At 33.7% G+C, this 21,759-nt stretch overlaps 4 protein-coding genes across 7 annotated transcripts; 3 read left to right on the top strand and 1 right to left on the bottom strand.

Moving 5' to 3' along the window:
• Positions 1 to 284: 284 nt before the first annotated feature.
• Positions 285 to 1,501, top strand: LOC132199615 (mitochondrial import inner membrane translocase subunit Tim21). Its single transcript, XM_059624466.1, has 5 exons — positions 285 to 436; positions 507 to 764; positions 821 to 1,055; positions 1,113 to 1,212; positions 1,275 to 1,501. The coding sequence occupies exons 2-5, from the start codon at positions 515 to 517 to the stop codon at positions 1,446 to 1,448; spliced, it is 759 nt and encodes a 252-aa protein (XP_059480449.1). The 5' UTR covers positions 285 to 436; positions 507 to 514; the 3' UTR covers positions 1,449 to 1,501.
• Positions 1,486 to 4,454, bottom strand: LOC132199614 (trans-1,2-dihydrobenzene-1,2-diol dehydrogenase-like). 3 transcript variants are annotated; one of them, XM_059624463.1, is made up of 7 exons: positions 4,295 to 4,454; positions 3,647 to 3,862; positions 3,147 to 3,310; positions 2,966 to 3,093; positions 2,563 to 2,815; positions 2,358 to 2,508; positions 1,486 to 1,785 (listed from the first exon to the last, which is right to left on the bottom strand). In XM_059624463.1, exons 2-7 carry the CDS (start codon positions 3,846 to 3,848, stop codon positions 1,679 to 1,681), a joined length of 1,005 nt encoding a protein of 334 aa, XP_059480446.1. In that variant the 5' UTR covers positions 3,849 to 3,862; positions 4,295 to 4,454; the 3' UTR covers positions 1,486 to 1,678. The 3 variants fall into 3 exon arrangements, with proteins under 3 accessions (XP_059480446.1, XP_059480448.1, XP_059480447.1); XM_059624465.1 differs by having other exon boundaries at positions 4,291 to 4,394; XM_059624464.1 differs by lacking the exon at positions 4,295 to 4,454 and having other exon boundaries at positions 3,647 to 3,930.
• Positions 4,455 to 11,798: 7,344 nt separating this feature from the next.
• Positions 11,799 to 15,956, top strand: LOC132201183 (apolipoprotein D-like). Of its 2 annotated transcripts, none has more exons than XM_059627147.1 (7): positions 11,799 to 11,926; positions 12,454 to 12,572; positions 12,967 to 13,097; positions 13,661 to 13,752; positions 13,818 to 13,919; positions 14,417 to 14,751; positions 15,271 to 15,956. In XM_059627147.1, the coding sequence occupies exons 2-7, from the start codon at positions 12,456 to 12,458 to the stop codon at positions 15,430 to 15,432; spliced, it is 939 nt and encodes a 312-aa protein (XP_059483130.1). In that variant the 5' UTR covers positions 11,799 to 11,926; positions 12,454 to 12,455; the 3' UTR covers positions 15,433 to 15,956. The 2 variants fall into 2 exon arrangements, with proteins under 2 accessions (XP_059483130.1, XP_059483131.1); XM_059627148.1 differs by lacking the exon at positions 11,799 to 11,926 and adding an exon at positions 11,956 to 11,979.
• A 2,122-nt stretch (positions 15,957 to 18,078) lies between these two features.
• Positions 18,079 to 21,736, top strand: LOC132201184 (apolipoprotein D-like). The gene is made up of 6 exons (XM_059627149.1): positions 18,079 to 18,235; positions 19,970 to 20,101; positions 20,281 to 20,411; positions 20,942 to 21,033; positions 21,132 to 21,224; positions 21,359 to 21,736. The coding sequence occupies exons 2-6, from the start codon at positions 19,979 to 19,981 to the stop codon at positions 21,505 to 21,507; spliced, it is 588 nt and encodes a 195-aa protein (XP_059483132.1). The 5' UTR covers positions 18,079 to 18,235; positions 19,970 to 19,978; the 3' UTR covers positions 21,508 to 21,736.
• Positions 21,737 to 21,759: the final 23 nt, after the last annotated feature.

Below are 21,759 nucleotides of genomic sequence, written 5' to 3'. Positions count from 1 at the left end.
TAAATTATATTATTATAAAAAATCCACTAAAATATCTAAATTATATAAAAACTACTGAAATAAATTAAGTATAATGAATATTATTGGATCATTTTTTTTATAATTGTTGTTAATTATTAATTTCATAGAGAATTTTATAATTTTAAAAAAATGTTTTAAAAATTTGATGATAAAATTTAAAACACTTATTATGTTTTAATATAAAAAAATTTTATGAAAAAATAACATCAAATTAAGCCATCTTCTGGCACATACTTTAACTAAAAAAGAGGACCACAGTGGGCGCCGCTCAGCTGCTCAAAAGCTCTCATGCGCCTCATCTGTGACAAGAAAAACTTTATTCCAAAAGATAGAAGATAATAATTATTGGAAATCAAAACAAACTACAGCTGTCAACGGATTGAATTTTGGCTTGTCTTCCTATTTTTGCACAAGGGTATGTACTAATATTCTTTGATGATTTTGCATAACTTAAAATTTATTATATTGTTTTTACTTTAAACAAGCAATAAAAATGTCCGGAATAATCAACTGCGCCCGGTTCGGACGCCTCGGACTTACCCTGCGGAACGATTCGTTCGTCCTCACACACCTCGTCCGATACTCCTGTCTGCCAAATTCAAGCAAAGTCCTGCTCTTCAAAAAAAGCAACAACATTCACACCTCTTGCTGTAACACCGGCGCCCTTTTGCAAAAACAGAAAGCGCTGTCCGAGCATTTGGACAGCGGCGACAATGTCCCTTCCATGTCGGTCAAAGAGAAAGGTTGGAATATTATAAATTTTAATTATTATTTAAAAATGAAATCTCTTCAATTGCAGTCAAGGAAACGACAAAAACCGTGGGCTACTCGGGCATCGTCCTTGGAGGGCTGGGAGTGACGGCGATTATTTTGTACTACGTCTTCCGAGAACTTTTCTCCAGCGACAGTCCAAACAGCGTTTACACCGCCGCCCTGGAGAGGTGCATCAAAAACCCAAAGGTGGCCGACCTTCTAGGAGAGCCGATCAAAGGCTTCGGAGAGGAGACGAGAAGAGGTCGAAGAACGCATGTTAGGTATTTTATTTATTTCAACCCTTGAATTATTAATTAAAATATCAAATAAAATTTCAGCCACTTGTTGTACGAGAAGGATGGTGTAAATTATCTCAGGATGAAATTCTACCTTAAAGGTTCAAGAAATCAAGCCACAGTCAATTTAGAAATGGTCGAAGTACGTTTTTAAAACTGAAATATTAACTTTTGTTTGTCTAAATTCTTATTTTAAATTTTCAGAACAAGCAAACGGGCCACTTTGACTACCGATACTTATTTGTCCAAACAGAGGATTTGGCGCGGAGAGTTGTCATTTTGGAAGACAACCGAGCCAGCACTGAACCAAACTCGGCCCCGTCAACTGATCTCGGCTCCCTTCCTGCCCCACTGTTTCCGATAGAAAACTTGAAATAAATAATTATCCCACCAAATGTACACACAATAAATCAAATTTAATAATTTTAAGACGGAAATCAACTGAGTTTTATTCATATATAATATATTTGTGTTAAAACAGAGATGCTATTAGATAACATCAAAAAAATAACAATTCATGATTCAATCATGAATGGCAGCTTTGAAATCACTTTTTGTACTAGTTGCGTGAATTGGAACTGTTTGAAAATGTTGATCTTGTGGCTCATCTAAGAATCGGCAGCGTACTGGACGCCCAAAATACGGCGCAGCTGGTCCTCGAGGGAAGCTATGGCCAGTGAGTCCTCGTGACTCATTGTTTTGCTCTCGAGCTCCCCTATAGGAAAAAATTAGTTAAATTTTTATGTATTTAGTAACGTAAAAGTGTTATTATTTATTTTGATAAAAATTTTACAAAAAAGGCCAAAAGTACCAGCGAGTGTATTTTTTTAGTGTTTTACTTTTTATAGCTTATTTTTTTATATTTTTTTATTATGAAATAATTCTTCATAAAGCTATAGACTCTAAAATTATTGTTAATTTTTTTAATATTAAAATATTTATTTATAAATTTAATAGTACATACAAAAAAAAAATAACAAAATTCAATTAGTCTAATTGATATTGATCGGCAATATTATATCACAGGAAGGAAACTTAGTTAGATAGATGCTGGGTTTACTTAACCGTCTCATCTTTTGTGTAAACATAAGATGAGTAAAACACACATGGCGCATTTATCTCAATTTCCTGTCAAACACCTTGTGATGTATTGAAAAGAATTCAATTAGAGCAATTGAACTGATCCACTGTTAATTTTGCTACCGTTACCATTTATGTTTCCTAGATTGGAAAAATTATGTGGCAAAGTCTGTCGATAAAAAAAAGAATATTTTATAATTATCTCACCAGCCAAAATGCAGCGCCTCACTTCTTGGGCCTGGTGGCGCAGCTGCACACTGTTGGTGAAGTTGAACTTGTTGGCTGCGTTGGGCAGCTCAACCTCGAGCACTCCCGACGGTGACTCCACTCTGGTCGGAGTCCAGAAAGGGTTGCACACCTTTGGTTATTTTATTCAAAAAACTTTTTTTTATAAAATTGAGATTTAATTTACCTTGATGGTGCCCTTTTCTCCAGTGATGTAGGCATCGTTCTGCAGCAAAACTTTTCCATTGATGGTGAGGGTGGCCATTTTTCCTCCCTCGTAGAGCAAAACGACGCCGCAGCTCTCGTCCACACCCTCGTTGACGCTCACAGTTCCGGTCGCAGCAACTTTGATGGGGGCGCCGACTCCGTAGATCATGGTGCACAACTGGAGGCAGTAGATGCCAATGTCCAGGATGCAACCACCGCCAAGGTCACGCAACCTTTGGAGGTTAAAAAAATTATACAAAAAGTTAACATTTGAATTTTTCTGCCATTTAAATAAATTTTGAAACTCTTGGGAACCAATCTGGGAGATTTGGGTTGGTTTATTTTATTATTTTTAATGATTTAAAAACAAATTTATTATTTACTTTAGGCGTTCCTTGCCCATGATGGGAACTCCAAAGGTGACGTTGAGGTTGATCGGCTCTCCAATGACGTTATTCGCAATGTCCTCCCTGATTTTGTTGTAGGCAGGGGTGAAACGAGACCAGACGGCCTGCATGATTTTGAATTTGGAATGAAACTAAAAATTTTATTTATAAATTTCACCTCCATCAGGAAGACCTTCTTGGCTTTCGCAGCGTTGATTAGTTCGGTGGACTGGCGTTTATTGACGGTCAGTGGCTTTTCAATCAAAACATGCTTATTGTTGTTGATCATCAGCATGCCCACCGAAAAGTGATCACAGTTGACGTTTCCAATATAAATGACGTCTGAAATTCATAATTTAAATTTTAAATTGTAGACGCCAAAGCGAGTGAGACAGAAAAATAAGATTATCTCTAAATTTTTTAATGAAAAATAGTTAATAAATATCTGTTGAGAGGTTATCTGAATTTACAACGAAAAATTAGTTTATTAATAAAAAAAAATAATAATAATAAGATGGAAGTTTTGTAATAAAACAGATTATTTAAAAAAACTAAATAACTTTACTTGAATTTTTAATATTCAATTATATTCAGAAATAAGAAAAATATTATATGAAATGTAGAAATTAAGAAAAGAAAAACTCCAACCTAAAATTTTTTATTTTTTAAATGTTATACCTAAATCTTTATCGTTTGCAAGCTCTTCATAGCTGCCGTAGGCCTTGGGGATGTTATGCAACTTGGCAAACTCTTGCGCCCTGGCCACGTCCCTGGCAGCAATCGCCTTGACCTGGTGCTCGTCCTGCGACAGCACCGACAGGGAGGTCACAAAGTCATTGCAGATTCGACCGGCGGAAACGATTCCCCAACGAGTTGCCATTATTTTTTTGTCAGCTGAAAGTGATATTTTTAACTGAGCTGCGTGGATCACGGAAAAGGGGTGAATTTGCAGATTCCTCTGCTTTTATAAGTGTTTTCTTGTATGATTATAAAAGATTAGATAATGAGACAGACGAAAAGAGTGAATTTAGAGGAGATTGATGACGGACGCGGACGGGATACTTTTTTATCTTGTCGTTTTTATGTTTGCCTTGCGTAATAAAATTATCAACTCTCTTGAGATCATTCTTCAGCTATTCTTCAGACAGTGATGGTGCAACAAATTTTTGAATCAAAAACTTAATTGATAAAAACCAACATTATTAGAGGTTTCCAAAAGTATTATAAAGTAAAAGAAATATTAATTAATAAGAGCTTTTCTACGTATTTGTTATAATAAGTTTAGATTTCCATTTCACAAGAGGAGTTCAAGAAAAACATACTTACGTTCAGATGAATTTCAATTAGCAAATAGATGAGGTACTTTCAAAGTAAGGTTAAACAGATGGAAAGCACGTGAAGTGCAAATTGATGAAGCCAACAGAAGGCGAATTTATATTTACATTGAGCTTGAGGATCGAGGACTAGAGGCGCTCGAGTTCGGCCCACAGCTCGACGCAAACGTCATCTTTAGCTTTAAAATAGAACTTTATACAATATAAAATTATTATTTTATAATATAATATTTTCTGAATTATTATTTCAGTTTTAATTTTTAATGTGTATATTTAAAATTTTTATGTTTTATGTATTAATTAAAATAATTTTTATTCATTTTTAATTATTATAATTATAGCTAAAGAATAAGATAAAGCGGATTTTAATTTTTAATTGTGTAAAATTAATAAAATAAAATTTAAATAAATCAAAAAATATATTTATAGCTCTAAAGCAGGAAATAAGAATTATTTTCTGATAGGTGTGACGTTTATTTTTCTTTCTGAGGTTATTAATATCATGATAAAGAAAGATTTTCCCAGAGTTTCCTGTAATAGCTTTATAATAATACACACATGCAGAATAAAATGTTCAGATTTAGAGTAAATTAATGCAATAAGGGATTAAAAATTAAAAGCTGCCCAAAATTCTCTCCATTAAAATAATAAATTTTCCATTATAAATTTAAAACGCTTTTTAAATTTTTAATGAACACATTCAGAAAATGAAAGCAAAAAATATTGTGAAAAATCCAGCCTTAAGTAAATTAAGTAAATATATAAAATGAAGAACTTATAGTAAGGATTGTAAATTATGAATATTGTTGGAGAGGCTCTCGTTTCTTTCGCAACAACAAAGAACGCGCCTTCTTCTTGTTCTTTAATAAATGGCAGCCCGCGGCTGTTTGCTCGGACGTTTTGGATGTAATAGGAATGTCTTTAAAAAATTTAAATGCGCATTTTCTCTCGTGCATGAATTATTTGATATATTTATCTCGCTCTACCAACTAATAATAATACACGAACGTGTGTTGAATCCCGTTAGATGTAGCGCTGGGATGAAAGGCGATGGAAAAAGAATACGGAGAGAATCGTTTCAAAAGAGAGGCGATCGCGTTGCAATAATAATCAGATCGATCCGCGGCGCATAATAAAGAAGAATAGAAAAAAAACAAGGCCGTGTGTTAATTCTTATCGCCCCGTGAGAATGAACGGAAATACATTTAATTGTGTCCGACTGATCAAACCTCTAACATGTGATATAAAATTTTGCTCTCATTGTCAATATGCTGCACGTGATGGAAATGGAGCATAACTCTGTTCTTTGCATTGTATGCGTTTAGCGGTTGCACCGTTTTGTAAGGAGCAGGATTGATAATTTTTGCTGACAAGATTTTATTTCATCCCATTGCTCAGGTTTAATTCAGTTATTATATTTTATTATTGCTATTAGATAAGCGGTCGTCATTCAGTGAAACTGTTGCATTATTCCTTGTTGAAAATTAAAAATTATTAGAATTATTAATTATTAAGCTTGATATAAGCATTACCTTAATGCATTGAATTGAGATATATATGAAGATTTTGTTGAATGAAGCTGATAGAATTATCAAAGGACATATATAACCAATTTATTATATTTTTATATTTAGTTGGCTTAAAAATAATTTCTATCAAAATCGTATTTTTTAATTAGTAATTAACAACAACACAGAAAAACAAAAAATAAATGTTTAAAATTATTAAAAATATATTAAAGTTAATCATAATGTGTAAAATATAATATTATATTTATGTGTTTAATATTATTTATTAATTTATTTATTTATAGGTTGGAAATTATCTTAAAATAAATAAAATTACTACATTAATTTTTTTTAACCAGAAATGAGCAAAGTAGTTGTAATTATATAACTTTCTAACGTTGCTTGTAAAAAATTCGCATTGAAATGTAGTCAACTGTTGAAAGTTAGGAATTGGAAAAGAGATAACACTAAATCTGCCCTGCTTCTCTGCAATTTGATAGCAGTTGTATCGAATAAGTGTAACAGTTCATCGGGCGCACAAAAGGTATTCTTCTCTCTTGCTGTTTGGTAATGTAAAAAGGATAAAAAAAAGAGGGCCATGCTGGCGTGTTGGGCGGCGTGCGGGCATTTTGCTCCTTAATTGGCGTTCTGTGCAAGCGCCGAGAGATGGTCGTGATCTTTTGCTAACTGTACAGGCCATATTTTGCCATTTATCTCCGATTAAAAAAACACAACACAAATAACACCGACGCACAAAATGCGAGAGATGAGGCAGTGTGGATTTAAATGGGCTAGTAACAAACTCCATTATTTATGTTCCAAATATCTCAAAAGCCAATTTACACTTTAAAAAAGACTAAGCTGAACCGCAGTAAAAATAATTGTTCTTCATGTTTAATGAAATTGAATTTTACTATAAATATATTAAAGAGGTGAATGTTCATTAAAAATTAAACCAATTTAAGTAAGTTCTATATTCAAAATGAGAGAAAAATCGTCAACATGATTTATTAGGCAAAAATTTGTATAGTATGAGATGCAAGACAAATTTGAAGTGTGTTGTTTATTTAATTATATTTTTGTTGTTGTAAAATCAGGAAGTAAACGTGCAAAAAAGGAAGAGGATCACAAATTTTAACGAGCAAAAAGAAAATCTGCACTGATTGTAAAAAATTTAAGTACGTACTTCTTGGCAGCAATTTAACAATGGTATTTAACGAGTTCGCGTTAAAGCAACAAGAAAAGTAACCATGGAGTTGCAGTCCACCTGCCGAGATTTATTTTCTTCCTCTCCGACAAATGCGGTTTGCGCTTGATCACTTTGTAAGTATAAATATCTCTGCAATGCGCGGTGGATGCACGCAAAAGCGGCAGTGCATCTCGCCATAATTGATATACACTCACATAAGGGCACTTCGGAAATGAGAAAAAAAAAGAGTGGCCAAGCAACAAACCGAGAAAAGCAGCAGCTCACGCGAGATCCGCGGAAAGGAGAAAAATAAACGCGGAGATAAATAAATGCTATTATGGTCATCAGCCTGGCGAGAAACTGAAAGTACATAAATATAGTTGTTGTGCGCCTTGTTATGTAGCCATTCTTTGGACTATTCCTTCAAGCAAGGGCAATGAAAAATAATTATTTAAGCCAAAATTACAATTCTGTAAATATGTTAATTTTGAGTCGTTAAAAAAAAATAATGGTTGATTGTTTTAAATCAGTTTCCTCTCTTGTAAGATTTAAATTGATAATTTCTGGGCTATTTGGGCAGCAATTGCCTGATGAAAAATCAATAGAAAAACTTTGCAACTATAGATAATTAAATTAAATTAATTTAATTTTTATTTATTCTGCTCAATCTGCGCCCATCTTCATTACAAGACCAAAAACGGCTGATAAGACTCCACCCTTATTTTTTTCTAATCCTTTTTTAATATTTTTATAAAATGTATAAAACAAAATAGTATATAAAAGAATATTTATTCAACACAGGTATAGGTGTACAAAGGAAAACGATTTTTAAATTTTATCATAAATTTTAAATGCAAAATAATTAATTAGTTTATACATTGATTGAGTTGGTTGATCCGCATATTGATTAGTTAATTAGTATTTTAAATTTAAATACTTTATGGCATTAAAATCAAATTTAGTCTGTTGTAATTATTTTTAGGCCTAATTCTAATAGAAAATTGTATTTTTAAAATATTTAAAATTACAATTCTTCAAATTAACCTTGCAAATTGAGTTGATCTTAAAGATAAGGAGACTAAAAATTCGTGAACAGGATGGGAGAGAAACATTAAAGTAATTGTTTCCTTATTGTGGATTGTATCATATTCATTTAGATCGAATTAATAACTTTTTCGCACTGCCCTTCTCAAAAAGAGCAAGAAAACGATGAAATGCCTGCGGCTAGTGAGGCCTACAGAGCCGCAGCTAACTCTGTTGCGGACGAATTAAACGACCTGCAAGAAACTCCTCAGATGAACGAACTACTGCCATCACGCCTTTTTCCTATTCCTCTGCTCCTCTCGGCATCTCATCGCATCTTGAGCTGCGTATATTTTAATTTCCACGCGGCTTTCCAGAACTCCTGATGCTTCATTAATAGGAGGCGCGAGTTCAAGGCTGCCTTGGATAGATAAAATTTATTTTAATGGCTTTGCGCGGCCACTTCTGCTACATAAGTACTCATAATTTTTCAGAGAGATGCTCGCCGCGATTATAATAAAAAAATAGCTTGCCAACGGTTATCAATCATGAGCTCTTATAATCTTAAATCATCGCAAGTGGGAATGAAATATTAGGAAGCCACTGGAATGGATCTTTTAGAATGCAGCATAAATTAAAATGAGGCACCCAAGAAGGTTAAAACTTTTAAGTTTTGCAGTTAATGCATAAAAAGAATTGCATTTTTGTTAAAAAAAATAAAAATAATAATAATAATAATCCAATAAAATTTTAAATAAAAATGCTTCTTCAAGAAAGAAACAATGTCTTTTATTTTTACTTTACATCGCTTTTTTACAAGATTTTGAGAGCTTTAATAAATACTTGACTTGAATTTGCAACAGCAGATATGTTAATTAGGGGTGAGGCACTATTTTTCCTTTCTTTAAACATAATATATTTGACTGAAATAGAATATAATATTATAATATATAATCCATATAATCGTTAAACAACTATAAAATCTAGCATTGAAACGCAGATATTTTTATTCGTTTTCAGTAAAACATTTTTATGTGCACTTATTTACAAAAGAAAGAAATCAATGAAAAAATAAAATTACCATTGAAGTTGAAGATCAAAAACGAAAGAAGTTGAGAGTACCTGATAGGGTAGATCGCCTTTCATCCGAAAGGAATTTGTCCGAAAATGCCTTTTCAGACTTCATCCGAAAATTTGGAAATAGTCCGAAACGGAATTTATCCAAAAGGAAATTTGCGGCGAGTTTTTTTTTTTTTTTTTTTTTTTTTAATTTTTCAATAAATTTATTTATTTATTAATAAAACGCTAAAAGCTTGCAAAGACTTAACTCTAAGAACAGAAATTAATTCAATTCAACATAATCGCACTTTTCATAGTAAAATAAGTTTTAATTTTAATTCCGCATCTCTAAAATTTTAGCGCGCGCTTTCTTATTTTCCGTTATCTATTTGCTATGAGCTTCTGAAAAATCTCACTTATTCATTTATACTCAATTTGGAATTTGCACTTAGCATCTCTTCTTGCCAAATTGCAAACATGTTATTTTAGCACATATCTGATTGTATAAAAATACTGTATGCTCTTGAATGTGAAATGCAGGCCTGTTTCCCACACCCACATTGGGGTAACAAATTAAGGACTCCTTATTGCAATGCTAAGAGTACCAAAGAGGTTTTTTTGATCTCCCATATGCCCAATGCAAAATTTTTGCCCCATGAACTCCCAATTTTTTCTGATTATCTGTTTAGGGTCATTCAATTATCATTTTGTGCAATTTTGAGCAAAAAATTTCGGGCAGATTTTTTTTAATCGCCATTAACAAAAATCTCCATAAAACGCCATGTTAAATTTCAAAAAATCATATTTCAAGATTAATCCACGCGACCCCCCATTTTTCTTTGAGCAATCAACTCCACTGGTGGGCAGGAATCTATAAAAAAATCTGGGTCCAAAAATTTCGGGCCGATTTTCCGCAAACAGAAGTTGTAGATGTCAATAAGGAGGCCTTAAAGCGCCGCTATTATTTTCTTCTTCTTCTTCTCCTCGTCATTCTGCCACTCGTCACGTCCAGACAAATTAACTGGGCTGCTCGCTATTTGGCACAGGTCAGTTCAGCACGATTTGTCCATTTGCAGCAGAAATTTGTGCCAAAATGACGCTCTCCAAAACTGACATGAGTCAGTGGTGTCTGGCTTTTGACGCGCGTGTTTGACATTTTACTGCCCAGAAAGCGACCATTGATTAGTGTTAAAAAATGTGTTGTGAGAATTGAAGACATTGCAAAACTGTTCTTGTATTAAACAGAAAAATGGGTGTGTTAAAACTTGCAAAAAATGCTAACTAAATTTAATAAATAAATCTATAGTATTTATAATTTTTTTACTTTCTTAATTTATAATTATCTATTCATCTACGAAGATAAATTAAAAAAATAACACGCAACTCTAAGTAAAAAATTTTTGCTCATATTATTGAATGTGGTTTTTCTCCTTTTTTAAAAATTTTTTCCGTTCAGCTAATTAATATTCTTCCTGCAGCGTCTGTAATATGTATATCACGAATTAAGCATTTTTGGTATCCAATCTATTTTTTTCATGTGGGTGGTAAATGAGTTATTTAAAATTTTTAAACAACGTCAATTATTTTAGTCTATTTAATAGACGAATTATATGATTGGATGACCGCGAATACTTGTTAATTTGTTCTAAACTATTTCTTTAATTAAATAATTTATAAATATTATTATTGACGCTCATTAATTCGTAATTCTGGCCAAAGTGATTGCAGTTGTTGTAAAATTAAAGATAATATTTAACATGAACAGGTTCGAATTTATAAAATATATTATGTAGTGTAATACATTTTTAAGCACAAACAGCATATTTTGTAGTATACATATATTTTCACCGCACGCAGTACATGTATAACAGTTAAAATTAATAATTTGAATTGAAAAAAGAAAAAAGGTATAAAAGAACTTTTTTATAAAAAATTAAATTAAATTTTTGTTTATAATAGCAAATAATTATTATATTTAAATGTTTTTTTCTGCATAATAGCAGTAATAAATTTTTCCTATGTATTTGCTTACATGCATCTGTATGAATTATGTTATTCTAGCTCAAATTACATTATGTGAGAATAAAATTTTTAAAGATTTTATTTCACGATAAGGATTTTTTAACATTTATTAAAACATTGAGCCCTTATTTTTAAAATGATTTCCTTTTCTTAGAAAATCACTTCAGCGCCTTAAAAAATTTTAGAACAAAAAGAAAATTAGAGTATTCTGCATTCTTAATAATTTAATTACTTCTATCAAATGTGAATAAAATGACTCGCTAAAATAGTTTTCCAAGATTTTTGCTTAAAAAATCTATATCTTGCGATTTTTAAAGGCAAAATTGAGTCTATCAATTATAAAGTCTGTTTATAGCAAAGAAAATATGCAAGCATTCTAAAACTGCAATGAAACGTCAGGCATCTCCTGAAGGCTATTTTCTCGCATCACCGAAGTAAAATCTCTGTTTTTCTCTGTCCGTGATTGTGGAAAATTACACGTGTGTGAGTGTGTGGAAGCTGGCGAGTGCAATTATAACGAGCAAACGCGTCGAACGAAAGGGAAATGGCTTTTGCGCTCGGCCAAACGAAAATGTATAATTTCATCGCGAGTGTTATTAAATGGGCAGTGAAGCAGCGCGAAGAAGAAGCTGAGCCGCGAGTTTTACGGCGAGGCAGCCAGCAGGGTCGAGGCTCTAGCCAGGCAGTTTGTTGACCTCCGCTGGAAGCTGAGGAGCTGCGCGACTATAGGCTCCAGCAGGCACCGTTACCTCGCCGCGGCATAAATACTCAGCGCAGAGGAGGCAGGCGTGATTTTCGCGCCGACTCTCACATACAAAAGAAGGTGAGTCTCTCCTCCAAACTTTTCATTTCATCCCAGCATTTCAACTTCCGAAGGTTCACAATATTCCTAATTTACTTTAAAGCATTCATCAAATTTTTACTTTAGATCCAACGATATTCTATTTCTTATGTTTCAAAATTTTTTAGACCCAAAATTTATTTAAATTTAGTTTATTATTTATTTAAAAAAAAAAAATACAGACTATTTAATTTAACATAATTACAAAATTTCTAATGAATCTTACTAAAATTAGAAAAGAAACATTAAACCACAGTTTTACTCTTTTCAAACATTTCTATCTTTTTCTAAATTACACACAAACTACACAAATTTTGTTATTAATATTGAATTTTTGCTCACATGTAACATAATTTAACCTTGAAAAGATTCTCTTTCTTAAATTGAATTTGCACTTTTTGTTTAACCCAAATCTCCTAAACCACAGCAGCTTTTTACTGCTTTTTACCCCTCGTCAAACGTTGCGGCTTTTTCATAAAAAAATCTCTTCTTCTCGTTGCTTCTGTTAGGGATGGCGCTGAAGCTGATTATTTTCGCCGGCTTGGCCGTGGCCGCGGTCAACGCGCAGATCCCAGGATTCGGCTCCTGCCCCGATTACAAACCAGTCGCCGATTTTGACATCAGCCGCGTGAGTATTTGGACGGGCACGCCCTGAGTGCCAAATTTTTTATCTCTCCCAATTTAATTTTTCCATTTGTCCTTGAGAAACTTGACGCACGTGTAGGCAGTTTTTTTTTGTAGAAGGTGCACCAGACTGCATTTAAAAAAAGCAGTTTTCTTTCAATGAACGGTGCACGAGGCGTAACTAAAGTAAAAAAAAAAAATATGAACAAGAGTCATGCACCTGAGCGAACGGGTGTGTGGAAAAAAAGAAAGATCGGAGAGAGACTTGAACGCTCGCAAGAGCACGACGACCCGCGAGAAACAATGAACTTGGCTCGAATTTCCGCGACACCGCCCCTTCTCCTCACTTCTGCTCGTGGCAAATTTATTTTATTCATTTGTAAAATTTCGAATCGTAGTTCTTGGGCACCTGGTACGAGAACCAGCGTTACTTCACCCTGTCCGAAGTTGGCACCCGTTGCGGCAAAATCGAGTACTCCTTGGCACCCAACGGCAAATACGTCGCCGCCAACACCATCACTAGCCGACTGTGAGTATAATAAAATAAATTATAGATTGAAAGATATTTCCATAAAGATGAATCTTACAATTAAAGTTTTATTTCAATTAATTTATGAAGAACTGGATTTATTTTATTTGGCTTAATAAGTATTTTTGATTTTATAATCAATTTAAAATAAGGCTGTTTTGTGAAGTAATTAAGAAATGGCAAAATGCCTATTTCTAAAGTTTTTGTCTATTTTTTTTCTCCTCTTAAAATTCAATTTTTCTATTCTATTTTCTTCTCTGGACTTTTCAAAAGCTTTAGATAAATAAATTTTTAGAATCTGAAGTACACCCTTAGTGGTTTCAAGGTCTTAGCAAAGCGTTGTTCTTCTTTGACCATTTGTTTGTCTTAATGTATTATAAATAATGCAAATGCTTTTAGTGGCGACGCATACCTCACTCTAGGCCCCTTTCCAGCTAGACTAATAGCCCAATAATAATTAACTATCGTGGCGAGAATAAATAAGCCCGAAACTCGTCCTGATAAATATTATTTGATTCTCCCTCCCCTCCGTGGCACCACCTTAATGGTCGCTTTAATTGCAGCACCGGCGTCACCCGTGTCGTCAACGGCGAGCTGAAGGTGGCCTCTGACTCCAAGGAGGGCCGCCTTTCCATCCGCTACGACCAGGTGCCCAGTAAGTCTTGACAATTTCCCTCTCCCCGTCCGACCGTAGGCTTCAATTTTGGTTTCTGTTTCCAGTTGTTGGCTACAACACTGAGTACAACGTCGTCGCTACTGACTACGACTCTTATGCCATTCTGTGGTCGTGCAGCGCCTACCTGCCCTATGTGCTCTCCACCCGTAAGTTCCAATTTTTATAATTGCTTAAATTGCAAAATTTAATTTGTTCAATAGTGACATTTTTACCTTGCAATAATTGAAATTTTGAGTTTAAAAAAATTTGGCTTTACAGAAGCTTTCAGGGAAATATTTTAATATTGAGCGGGAAGCGTCAAATTAATGAAATAATTATGTTGCTTATCAGAGGAGTAATAATGATTTAAAAATGGGACTCCTGACAAAATTATATGATATCAGGCAAAGTTTTGTTGGTTTCTAACAAGTGATTTAAAAAAAATACTTTTTTTCCAAATAAAATGAAAAATTTGTGATTTTTGGGTGAAATAGTTTTTCTCTCCGAAATTAGTGATTTCGAAATATAAATATTGAGTAATTCAATTTTTTTTTTAACTTTTTTATGTCATTGAATTTTTCGCTCGATTTGAAAAGTGAAGTAAAAAAGCTCTATTTGTTAACAAAATAATAATTTTGTTGTTGTAATTTTGTGTCGGGAACAGAGAATGCTTGGGTGATGACTCGCGATGCGGTGCCCGACCCCAAGGTGCTGACGATCGCTTCGGCCCAACTGGAGAAGCTGGGCCTCAACTTGCGCTTCATTAGCAACGTCGACCAGGAGGGTTGCAACCAGGCGGCCGAAGCTGCGGCCGCCGCCGCTGCTGCCGCCGCCCCAGCCACAACCACCGTGGCCCCGGCCGTGCGAAACGCCGTCCACGACCAGCAGGTGCATGTCAAGAATGTGCAGGCCGAGCAGAACCAGGTTGAGGAGAAGAAGCCCGTCGCTGAGGCCTTCGCCGCCGAGGCCAAGCCCGTCGTAGATGCTGTTAAGGCCGAGGTAAAATTAATTTTTATCAATTACAAAAAGTTATAAATTTAAAATATTATTTCCAAATTATAATTACAACTTGGATTGAAAATAATTTATTTTTTAAGTTTATCTAAAATATTTTATTGAATAAATTTTTAATTTTAGCTATGTACATAAATATTTTCTTACAAATTAATACTTTTTAACGGTTTTACAGATTTAAGAATGAAAAAATCGATATAATTTTGTCAAATTCTAGCAATTTATGTTCCTTTAGTTTGTTTATTTAAACAACTATTAATTCAGCCTTTGCAATTATATAATCTTGAGAAATGTCAATATCACATTAATTAATTAATCTGCAAAATTCAATAAAAATATCCTAGGCTTTATGTTTATATGATTTTGACACACTAGTATGTGTGTGTGTGTGTGTGTGTTTTTTTTTTTTTTTAATATTTTTAATTCGAATTTATAAATTAGGTCGGCATTTTTCTTTCTTAGAAGTTTTAAACCAAAATAATTCAACTTTGATCAATTTTCCAGCCTGAACCTGAGCCTGCAGCCGTTGAAGCTGAAAAGGAAACCGTCCCTGCCGTCGCCGAACCCGAACCCACCGTGGACTCGCAGAGGGTAGTCGAAGAGGCCAAGCCCGTCGAAGAGGTGAAACCCGTCGAGGAGGTCAAGCCCGTCAAGGCTGAGGCGTAAACAAGAAGATGAAGAAATTCACACACTAAATAAAACGTAAAATGCAAAAAAAAAATTGTTAAAGGCAAAAACAAGCGCCTTCTGTTGAAGTTGGACTCTAACATCGACAACATTGGTCACAATGGTATATTTTTTTTGTATGCTTCAACAAGTGCGTATACCTCCCCATTGAGATAAATGTTAGCAGCAGTTAATAGACTAACTTGATCTTGCACTTCCAGTCACCAAAAATTATTACAAACCAACTCCCACGGTGTCTGTCGATTTAGTCAGCGCACACTTTAACTTCAAGTTGCATTTTTTAAATGTCCACGATCTCCTTTACTCTTGCGTGTGTTTATTATAATTTTTTAGCATACTAACATTTTATATGGGCTTATGCATGCTCTGAGACGCGTATGTGTTTTTTATTTAATATAATTTATTTTTTTACTCTCTTTGTGACCACGTGTTGTCGTGTCAGAGTGCCACGTTATTTATTTTCCCCCAAAAACAAAAAATAAAAAAAATGTTGTTTTCCCAAATTGTATGTTGTTTTCTTCTATTTGATATAAAACATCTTCGCTCTTGTATATCTGTGGTCGGCAAGGATTAAAAGCGAAAGGATTTGTGGGAATTGTGGCGGAGCCCACAAATTTCAAGAAGCCACACGAAATTATAAGCTTGAAAAGAGAGAGAGAGAGGAATGCTGAAAATAAACACTCACAAATTATGCCGTCGCTCTAATGGACTGGGCCTCAGGGAGAGGCTATAATAAAGAAAACCTGATTTGTCCAGGGAGGCACCGCGAGAGGTTTAGGACACTGACCTTTTTGACTCTAAAGCTCATTTACATTTTCTCCTAAAGCAGCTCAAGATGAAAATATATACAACTCTAAACATTTGCTGCTTGAAAAATAAAAATAAATTTTTAAAATTAAGTTTGATTTTATTGAAAAAAAGTTGCACAACTTTTAAAAAAAGGTCATCAGTTTGCAAAGATATAATAATTTTTTCTTGGTGGTGATTTATTTTTTAATTTTAATTCTCTTGCTTTTTATAAAATTGTCGTATTTAAAAAAAAAATTAAAGCATCAGCTATTATAGTTCAATCTTTCTGAGAAAAAATTAATTTTTTATTAATATCAATTCTATGTCCGATTTTAGTTGATATAAAATATAAATATTAAATGATCAATTCATACCACATTAAAATTTTATGCTTCACTTTAGTATATAAAAAATGTGTGTAACCACAGACCATTCTGGAGTGTCTTTTTTTCAGCACTATAAATAAAACACCTTTCCTCCCGCTCTTCTAAGAGGTGGAGTAGGTCATATACTGTATATAAAACATACGCATCAATGTGTATAATTATATTATTTATGAGTGCATACATCTCTATAGCACTTCTCAAGTTCACGGTCAACAATGTGCAAGCTTTAAGAAATCAGGATCGCGGTACAAAAGAGAGAAGGAAAGAAGCTTCATTTGGTGCGATGAACTGCAGCATCTCTCGTTGTTTCACGTGTATTTGACAGACCAATTAACAGGTGTTTCGTGACGATGAGGAAAGAAAATCGGCGAGACGCAGAAAAACACTCGGCGCAGTGAGAGGTTCTTGACCTGCTTCTGTTAACACTTTGCCGAAAGTTTGCTTAAAAAAAATTGACAATATCATCCGCCTTGTGCCCTCCTATTAACACATTTTTGTTCCTTTCTATTTGTATACACAATTCAAAATGGAAATGAATATTAAAAAAAGTTTCCTCTGTAGATGTATAAATTTCTATATGAATAATAATTGATTTTTTTCTTAATATTCTTCTAATCAATCATATAACTTAAATTCAGTGGAAAGAACCTACAGTATTTTTGACATTGTAATTTAATCTCTGATATTATACTTTTTGTAATTGCTAATAATTTTAATTTACTGATTAAATTTTAATCAAATTAAAAATAATAATTTCTGTAAAATTTATAGTAGTTAAATTTATTAAATAAAATTATAAAAATTTATTTAAAATAAAAGGAATAAAAAAATGTAGAACATCATTTTAAATAATTTTAAAAAGTTAAAAATAATAATTTTAAGTTTAAGTATGTACATAATAATTAACTTTCAAGCTTTGCTTGCAGCCAAAGTCAATAATTTTTTTCTGCGATTTGAGCATGGTTTTATCATAAAATCGGTAGAATCATGACCACCTAAAATCATCCTAGCGATATTTTCCAAAATCCTGTTCAATCCTGTTGCGCATTTTGTTTTTGTCCATTCGTTAAAATCGTTGATGAAATTATTAATTTTATGTTCTCTACATTTAATTTGATACTAAATTAAGCATACCTTTTACTCAAGAATAATAATAGTTATTTCTTTGAAAATAACGTTCCGCTGTTATGATTGTAGGGAAATCCCTCAATCAAGAGACAGTTACAGCACGATTTTTTTTGTGTGCACATCTTTCCGCCTCAATATTTATTGTTTGTCCGCTTGGGCTTGTTTGAAGCAAACAAATAACACGCCTATTTGGGTCCAAATTGAACACATTAGGAAAAAAATAGATGCACCGTAGTCGTCGGCGATCGATTGTGCTAGACCCGGTTGTGCACCGAGTGAGTAAGTAAGGAAGAAGGAAAGAGGTTCAACTCCTTGGTGTACGGTACCATTGGAGGGGTGACCCCAACCTTGGAAACCCGCAGCCTTCACGAAGACTCACTCAGGCCAGGCAGTTGTGATCGGCGCACCGCAATACACTCTACAAAGAAAGCACCGGCTCTCCACTGCAGTTCGTTCACTCCATATTCGCGCACTTGCAGGTAATGAGACAAAGTACAGTTGTTGTTGCAACCGAATTATGGCGCGCTCGCTCTTGGGGTCACTTGGATAAAAAAATGGCAATTTTAGCAAATTTTGCGTAATTTTATTTCCAACCGCATTATTTACACTTTGATTAAAATAATACATAATTTATTAACAATAAAATAATTATTTTTGCGAATATGTTTCTTTACACTCTTAAAATTTGGTCAATTTCATATGGTTATTTATCTTGTATAAATATCACGCTATTCATGTAATTTTAACTTAAAAAATATCAAAATAAATAAATGAAGTTCGCATCGGGCGTCATTTTACATTTTCTCCAGTCAATTATGTATTTATTATATTTAGATTCATTTATTCCGTTATATTAAATTCCTGCTTCTTTAAAAATTTTAATTTCAAACCTTACACTTCCATCAATTTTTATTTTCTCGTTTCTTGCCTATTCAGGTTAGTAAGCATCCTTTCAATAAAAGTTTGAAAGTTTTAGGCCATCAAGTTTTTTTTGTCGTTTGCGAATTGAGGATAGTCACTGTCATCTTGAACTCTCCTTCGCTCTGTGTACTGTATATTGAGTTACCCTGGCCATGAATCAGCGGACCCTGATTCAGGTCAGACGTCCCTCCAGAGCAATGTAATATCGTGTAAAATCAGGTTCGCGTGGCGACTAAAGAAAAGCTGAAATATTGCAAGTAGGTCTCATGCACACAAATTTAAAAAAGTAATAAACGCAACTCTATAAAAAAATTAAAAATTTCATTAAAAGCAAAGTTCTACTTATCAATTATCATAGTATAACATAATTATTTAACAATTTTATTGCTTTTTTAAAAATATATTTTAACTTTTAAAATTATTGTATTTTTTAATTATTTTATATTTAACTTTAATATTTGTATTACAACCAAAATAAACATAATATATTATTTTAACTACAGAATAATTATATATTCTACGCGACTTGCGTTATTATTTGATGAATTTCAATGTGTCAACATATTTTCGCAAGCTTTTCTTTCAGGCTATATTAAGAAAATTATTTATCATTTCAACTAATAAAATCAAATGAATATATTATCAAGTAATGGTATTTACTGACAGAGAGCTGATTAAAATTTAATTTCCAATGCGAAAAAGTCATAATTTTTTGAGACGGGATAATAGGCCTTTGATCCAGATCAGGTCGTGTGCCTTTCAGTCGAGTGTGTCACCTAAGCCCGCGTGTTCCGTTATAAAATTATGGGCGTGCGGGCACAAACTCGAGAAGAAAGAAAGAGATGCACCACTTGATATGCAAGCGCAGAGAGAAACACACACATTATTAAACCCAATATCGGCGCGGTTGCTGGAAATGGGACGCGAAGATACTCACGGACGGTTTCACTAACAAGCGTTCCCAAATGCGGGAGAGCCAGTTTTTCTCTCTCCAAAGCTACATATAAATAAAATGCACCGTGACTTTGACGGTTAGAAATTGCAATTCTTTTTAAGAGAAATCTGCGTTTGGAAGAAAAATTCGAGGAAAGTTTAGTGACACCTGTCAAAATTCCAGCAGGCCTAGGTGCCAATTCCTCATTATTTGTCATTCCAATCGCAGCTCCTTTTGAACAAATAAAGGATGTCCCATTTCGGACAGTCCACGTTTCGCAAGAATACTAATGAGTCTGTTTGACAATTGAAATGACTAATCGAGGTGTTTATTTTTCCGCATCAAATTATTGTTGCAGGTTTGAAAAATGGCCCACCGAGCAGCCGTTTTAATCACGATCGCCGCACTCATGGTTGTGGTTACGACTCAGGTGCCTTCCCTGGGTCCTTGCCCTGAAATGAAAACAATGGCCAACTTTAGCATCAGCAAGGTACACAATATTTCATATACGTGCCCGGCCGCGTAGAAAGCACGCCTCAAATTAACTGTAAAGAAAACCCAATTTGATGAATCAAAAGTTTGTACTTCCTGCTAACGACAGAAATACGAAATCAATAATTTAACGTAAAATTATAATTGGTGAGTAATTAATTATGTTCATGTTTCCAGTATTTGGGACGGTGGTACCAAGCCGAGCGATACATTTCGTTGTTCGAGTTCGCGTCCAAATGCGTGACATCGAATTACACAGACGCTGGCGACAGCAGATTCTCGGTTGTCAACAAGCAGACGAGCTCCTTGTAAGTCTTAATTATCTCCTATGTAATTGCCCAACGATAAACAAGAAAATATTATCGTTAGTTTGTTTTTGATATACTAATGAATTTTCTTGATTTGACTCTGCCATGTATTCCTTATTTTTGTATTTTCAACAAGTAAAAAAAATTACAAATATTATTAAAAAAAATTTTTTTTTAACAGTTGAATTAAATAAACAAATGATATAGTATAAACAAACCAGGGAGCAAACATTCCGAATTTTTTTTATCAATTAAAAAAATTTTCAAGCAAAAATTTGGTCTGTTGTAGATGAATTTAAAACTGCGCTCTTTAAAAAATAAGATGTATTTTAGCGATGTAAAAGTTTTATTTTAGGCTGGTTATTATCACGTCTAGCAAATTAAGCCAAAATTGGCAGCTCTAAAATCAATAAGGAAAAAAAAACAGCGTACCATAAACCTATACTTTTTTTGTTATATTTTTTTCCTTTATTTATATTTTATATCAAACGATCTTTGGGTTAAAAATATATTATATTGTTCTTATTCAGGACTGGAATCCAAACTGTGATCGATGGAGACCTCCACGTCATGGGACGATCAGATGAGAGCAAAATGACCATCAGCTTCCCCTCCATCCCCAGTAAGAGAAAATATTTCAAATTTTAATAATTTTCAGAGTTTATTAAGTACATATATTTTTTTTATCCCAACACTCATTGAAATGATTTTGATTTTCAGTGCCAATGAACCTTCCCTACTGGATAATGGATACTGACTATGACAACTATGCCGTCGTCTGGTCCTGTACAAACTTTGGAATCTTCAGTGCCCGTAAATATTTATTTTCAAATTCAATCAAAATTTTACACAAGATTTTTAAGTAGTGGAATTTTAGTTAATTACGTTGTTTTCTTTTTAACTATTGGCTTGCGGTGGAAAAACAGTGACAAAAAATTTTTCTGCAGGCAACGCTTGGATTCTGACGAGGTCACCGAACGCCTCTTTGGAGGTGATGCAAAATGCGTACAACGTGATCGACCGAAACCACATCAGCCGGGCCTATTTCATAAGGACGGACCAGAAGAACTGCAACAAGAGCTCCCGCCGCCACTAATTTCCTCCTCTACGGGAATCTTTGGTCAAATTTAATTTATTTATATATGAATGAACTCTGAAAGTGTGATTGAGTGCCTGCCTAATTTGGTAAACCAGCAACAAAATTGCTGACTATGTAGTTGATGTGAGAATCTGTAATTATATATATTTATTTCCGTCTCTCTCTAAGGTTACAAGAGTAAAACTTTGTAAATAATAAAGGCGTCTTTTGTAAAAAGCTGTTCTGGCTTCTTTTATACCATACAGAAAA

The sequence above is a fragment of the Neocloeon triangulifer genome, unplaced genomic scaffold (genome assembly GCF_031216515.1).
Source record: "Neocloeon triangulifer isolate White Clay Creek 2 clone unplaced genomic scaffold, ASM3121651v1 ptg000014l, whole genome shotgun sequence".
In the NCBI taxonomy this organism is placed as follows: domain Eukaryota; kingdom Metazoa; phylum Arthropoda; class Insecta; order Ephemeroptera; family Baetidae; genus Neocloeon; species Neocloeon triangulifer.
This window is presented reverse-complemented; position numbering and strand designations above follow the sequence as displayed.

What these genes read in the sequence shown, in the direction of transcription:
- LOC132201184 (XM_059627149.1), top strand. Translation starts at nt 19,979, where the DNA reads ATGGCCCACCGAGCAGCCGTTTTAATCACGATCGCCGCACTCATGGTT. An exon ending in CCAACTTTAGCATCAGCAAG is followed by an intron (nt 20,102 to 20,280) that starts GTACACAATATT and finishes TCATGTTTCCAG; the next exon opens with TATTTGGGACGGTGGTACCA. An exon ending in CAGCTTCCCCTCCATCCCCA is followed by an intron (nt 21,034 to 21,131) that starts GTAAGAGAAAAT and finishes TTTGATTTTCAG; the next exon opens with TGCCAATGAACCTTCCCTAC.
- LOC132199615 (XM_059624466.1), top strand. Translation starts at nt 515, where the DNA reads ATGTCCGGAATAATCAACTGCGCCCGGTTCGGACGCCTCGGACTTACC. An exon ending in CATGTCGGTCAAAGAGAAAG is followed by an intron (nt 765 to 820) that starts GTTGGAATATTA and finishes CTTCAATTGCAG; the next exon opens with TCAAGGAAACGACAAAAACC. An exon ending in TCAATTTAGAAATGGTCGAA is followed by an intron (nt 1,213 to 1,274) that starts GTACGTTTTTAA and finishes TTAAATTTTCAG; the next exon opens with AACAAGCAAACGGGCCACTT.
- LOC132199614 (XM_059624463.1), bottom strand. Translation starts at nt 3,848, where the DNA reads ATGGCAACTCGTTGGGGAATCGTTTCCGCCGGTCGAATCTGCAATGAC. An exon ending in TGCAAACGATAAAGATTTAG is followed by an intron (nt 3,311 to 3,646) that starts GTATAACATTTA and finishes TATGAATTTCAG; the next exon opens with ACGTCATTTATATTGGAAAC. An exon ending in AGAAGGTCTTCCTGATGGAG is followed by an intron (nt 3,094 to 3,146) that starts GTGAAATTTATA and finishes AAAATCATGCAG; the next exon opens with GCCGTCTGGTCTCGTTTCAC.
- LOC132201183 (XM_059627147.1), top strand. Translation starts at nt 12,456, where the DNA reads ATGGCGCTGAAGCTGATTATTTTCGCCGGCTTGGCCGTGGCCGCGGTC. An exon ending in CCGCTACGACCAGGTGCCCA is followed by an intron (nt 13,753 to 13,817) that starts GTAAGTCTTGAC and finishes TTCTGTTTCCAG; the next exon opens with TTGTTGGCTACAACACTGAG. An exon ending in TAGATGCTGTTAAGGCCGAG is followed by an intron (nt 14,752 to 15,270) that starts GTAAAATTAATT and finishes TCAATTTTCCAG; the next exon opens with CCTGAACCTGAGCCTGCAGC.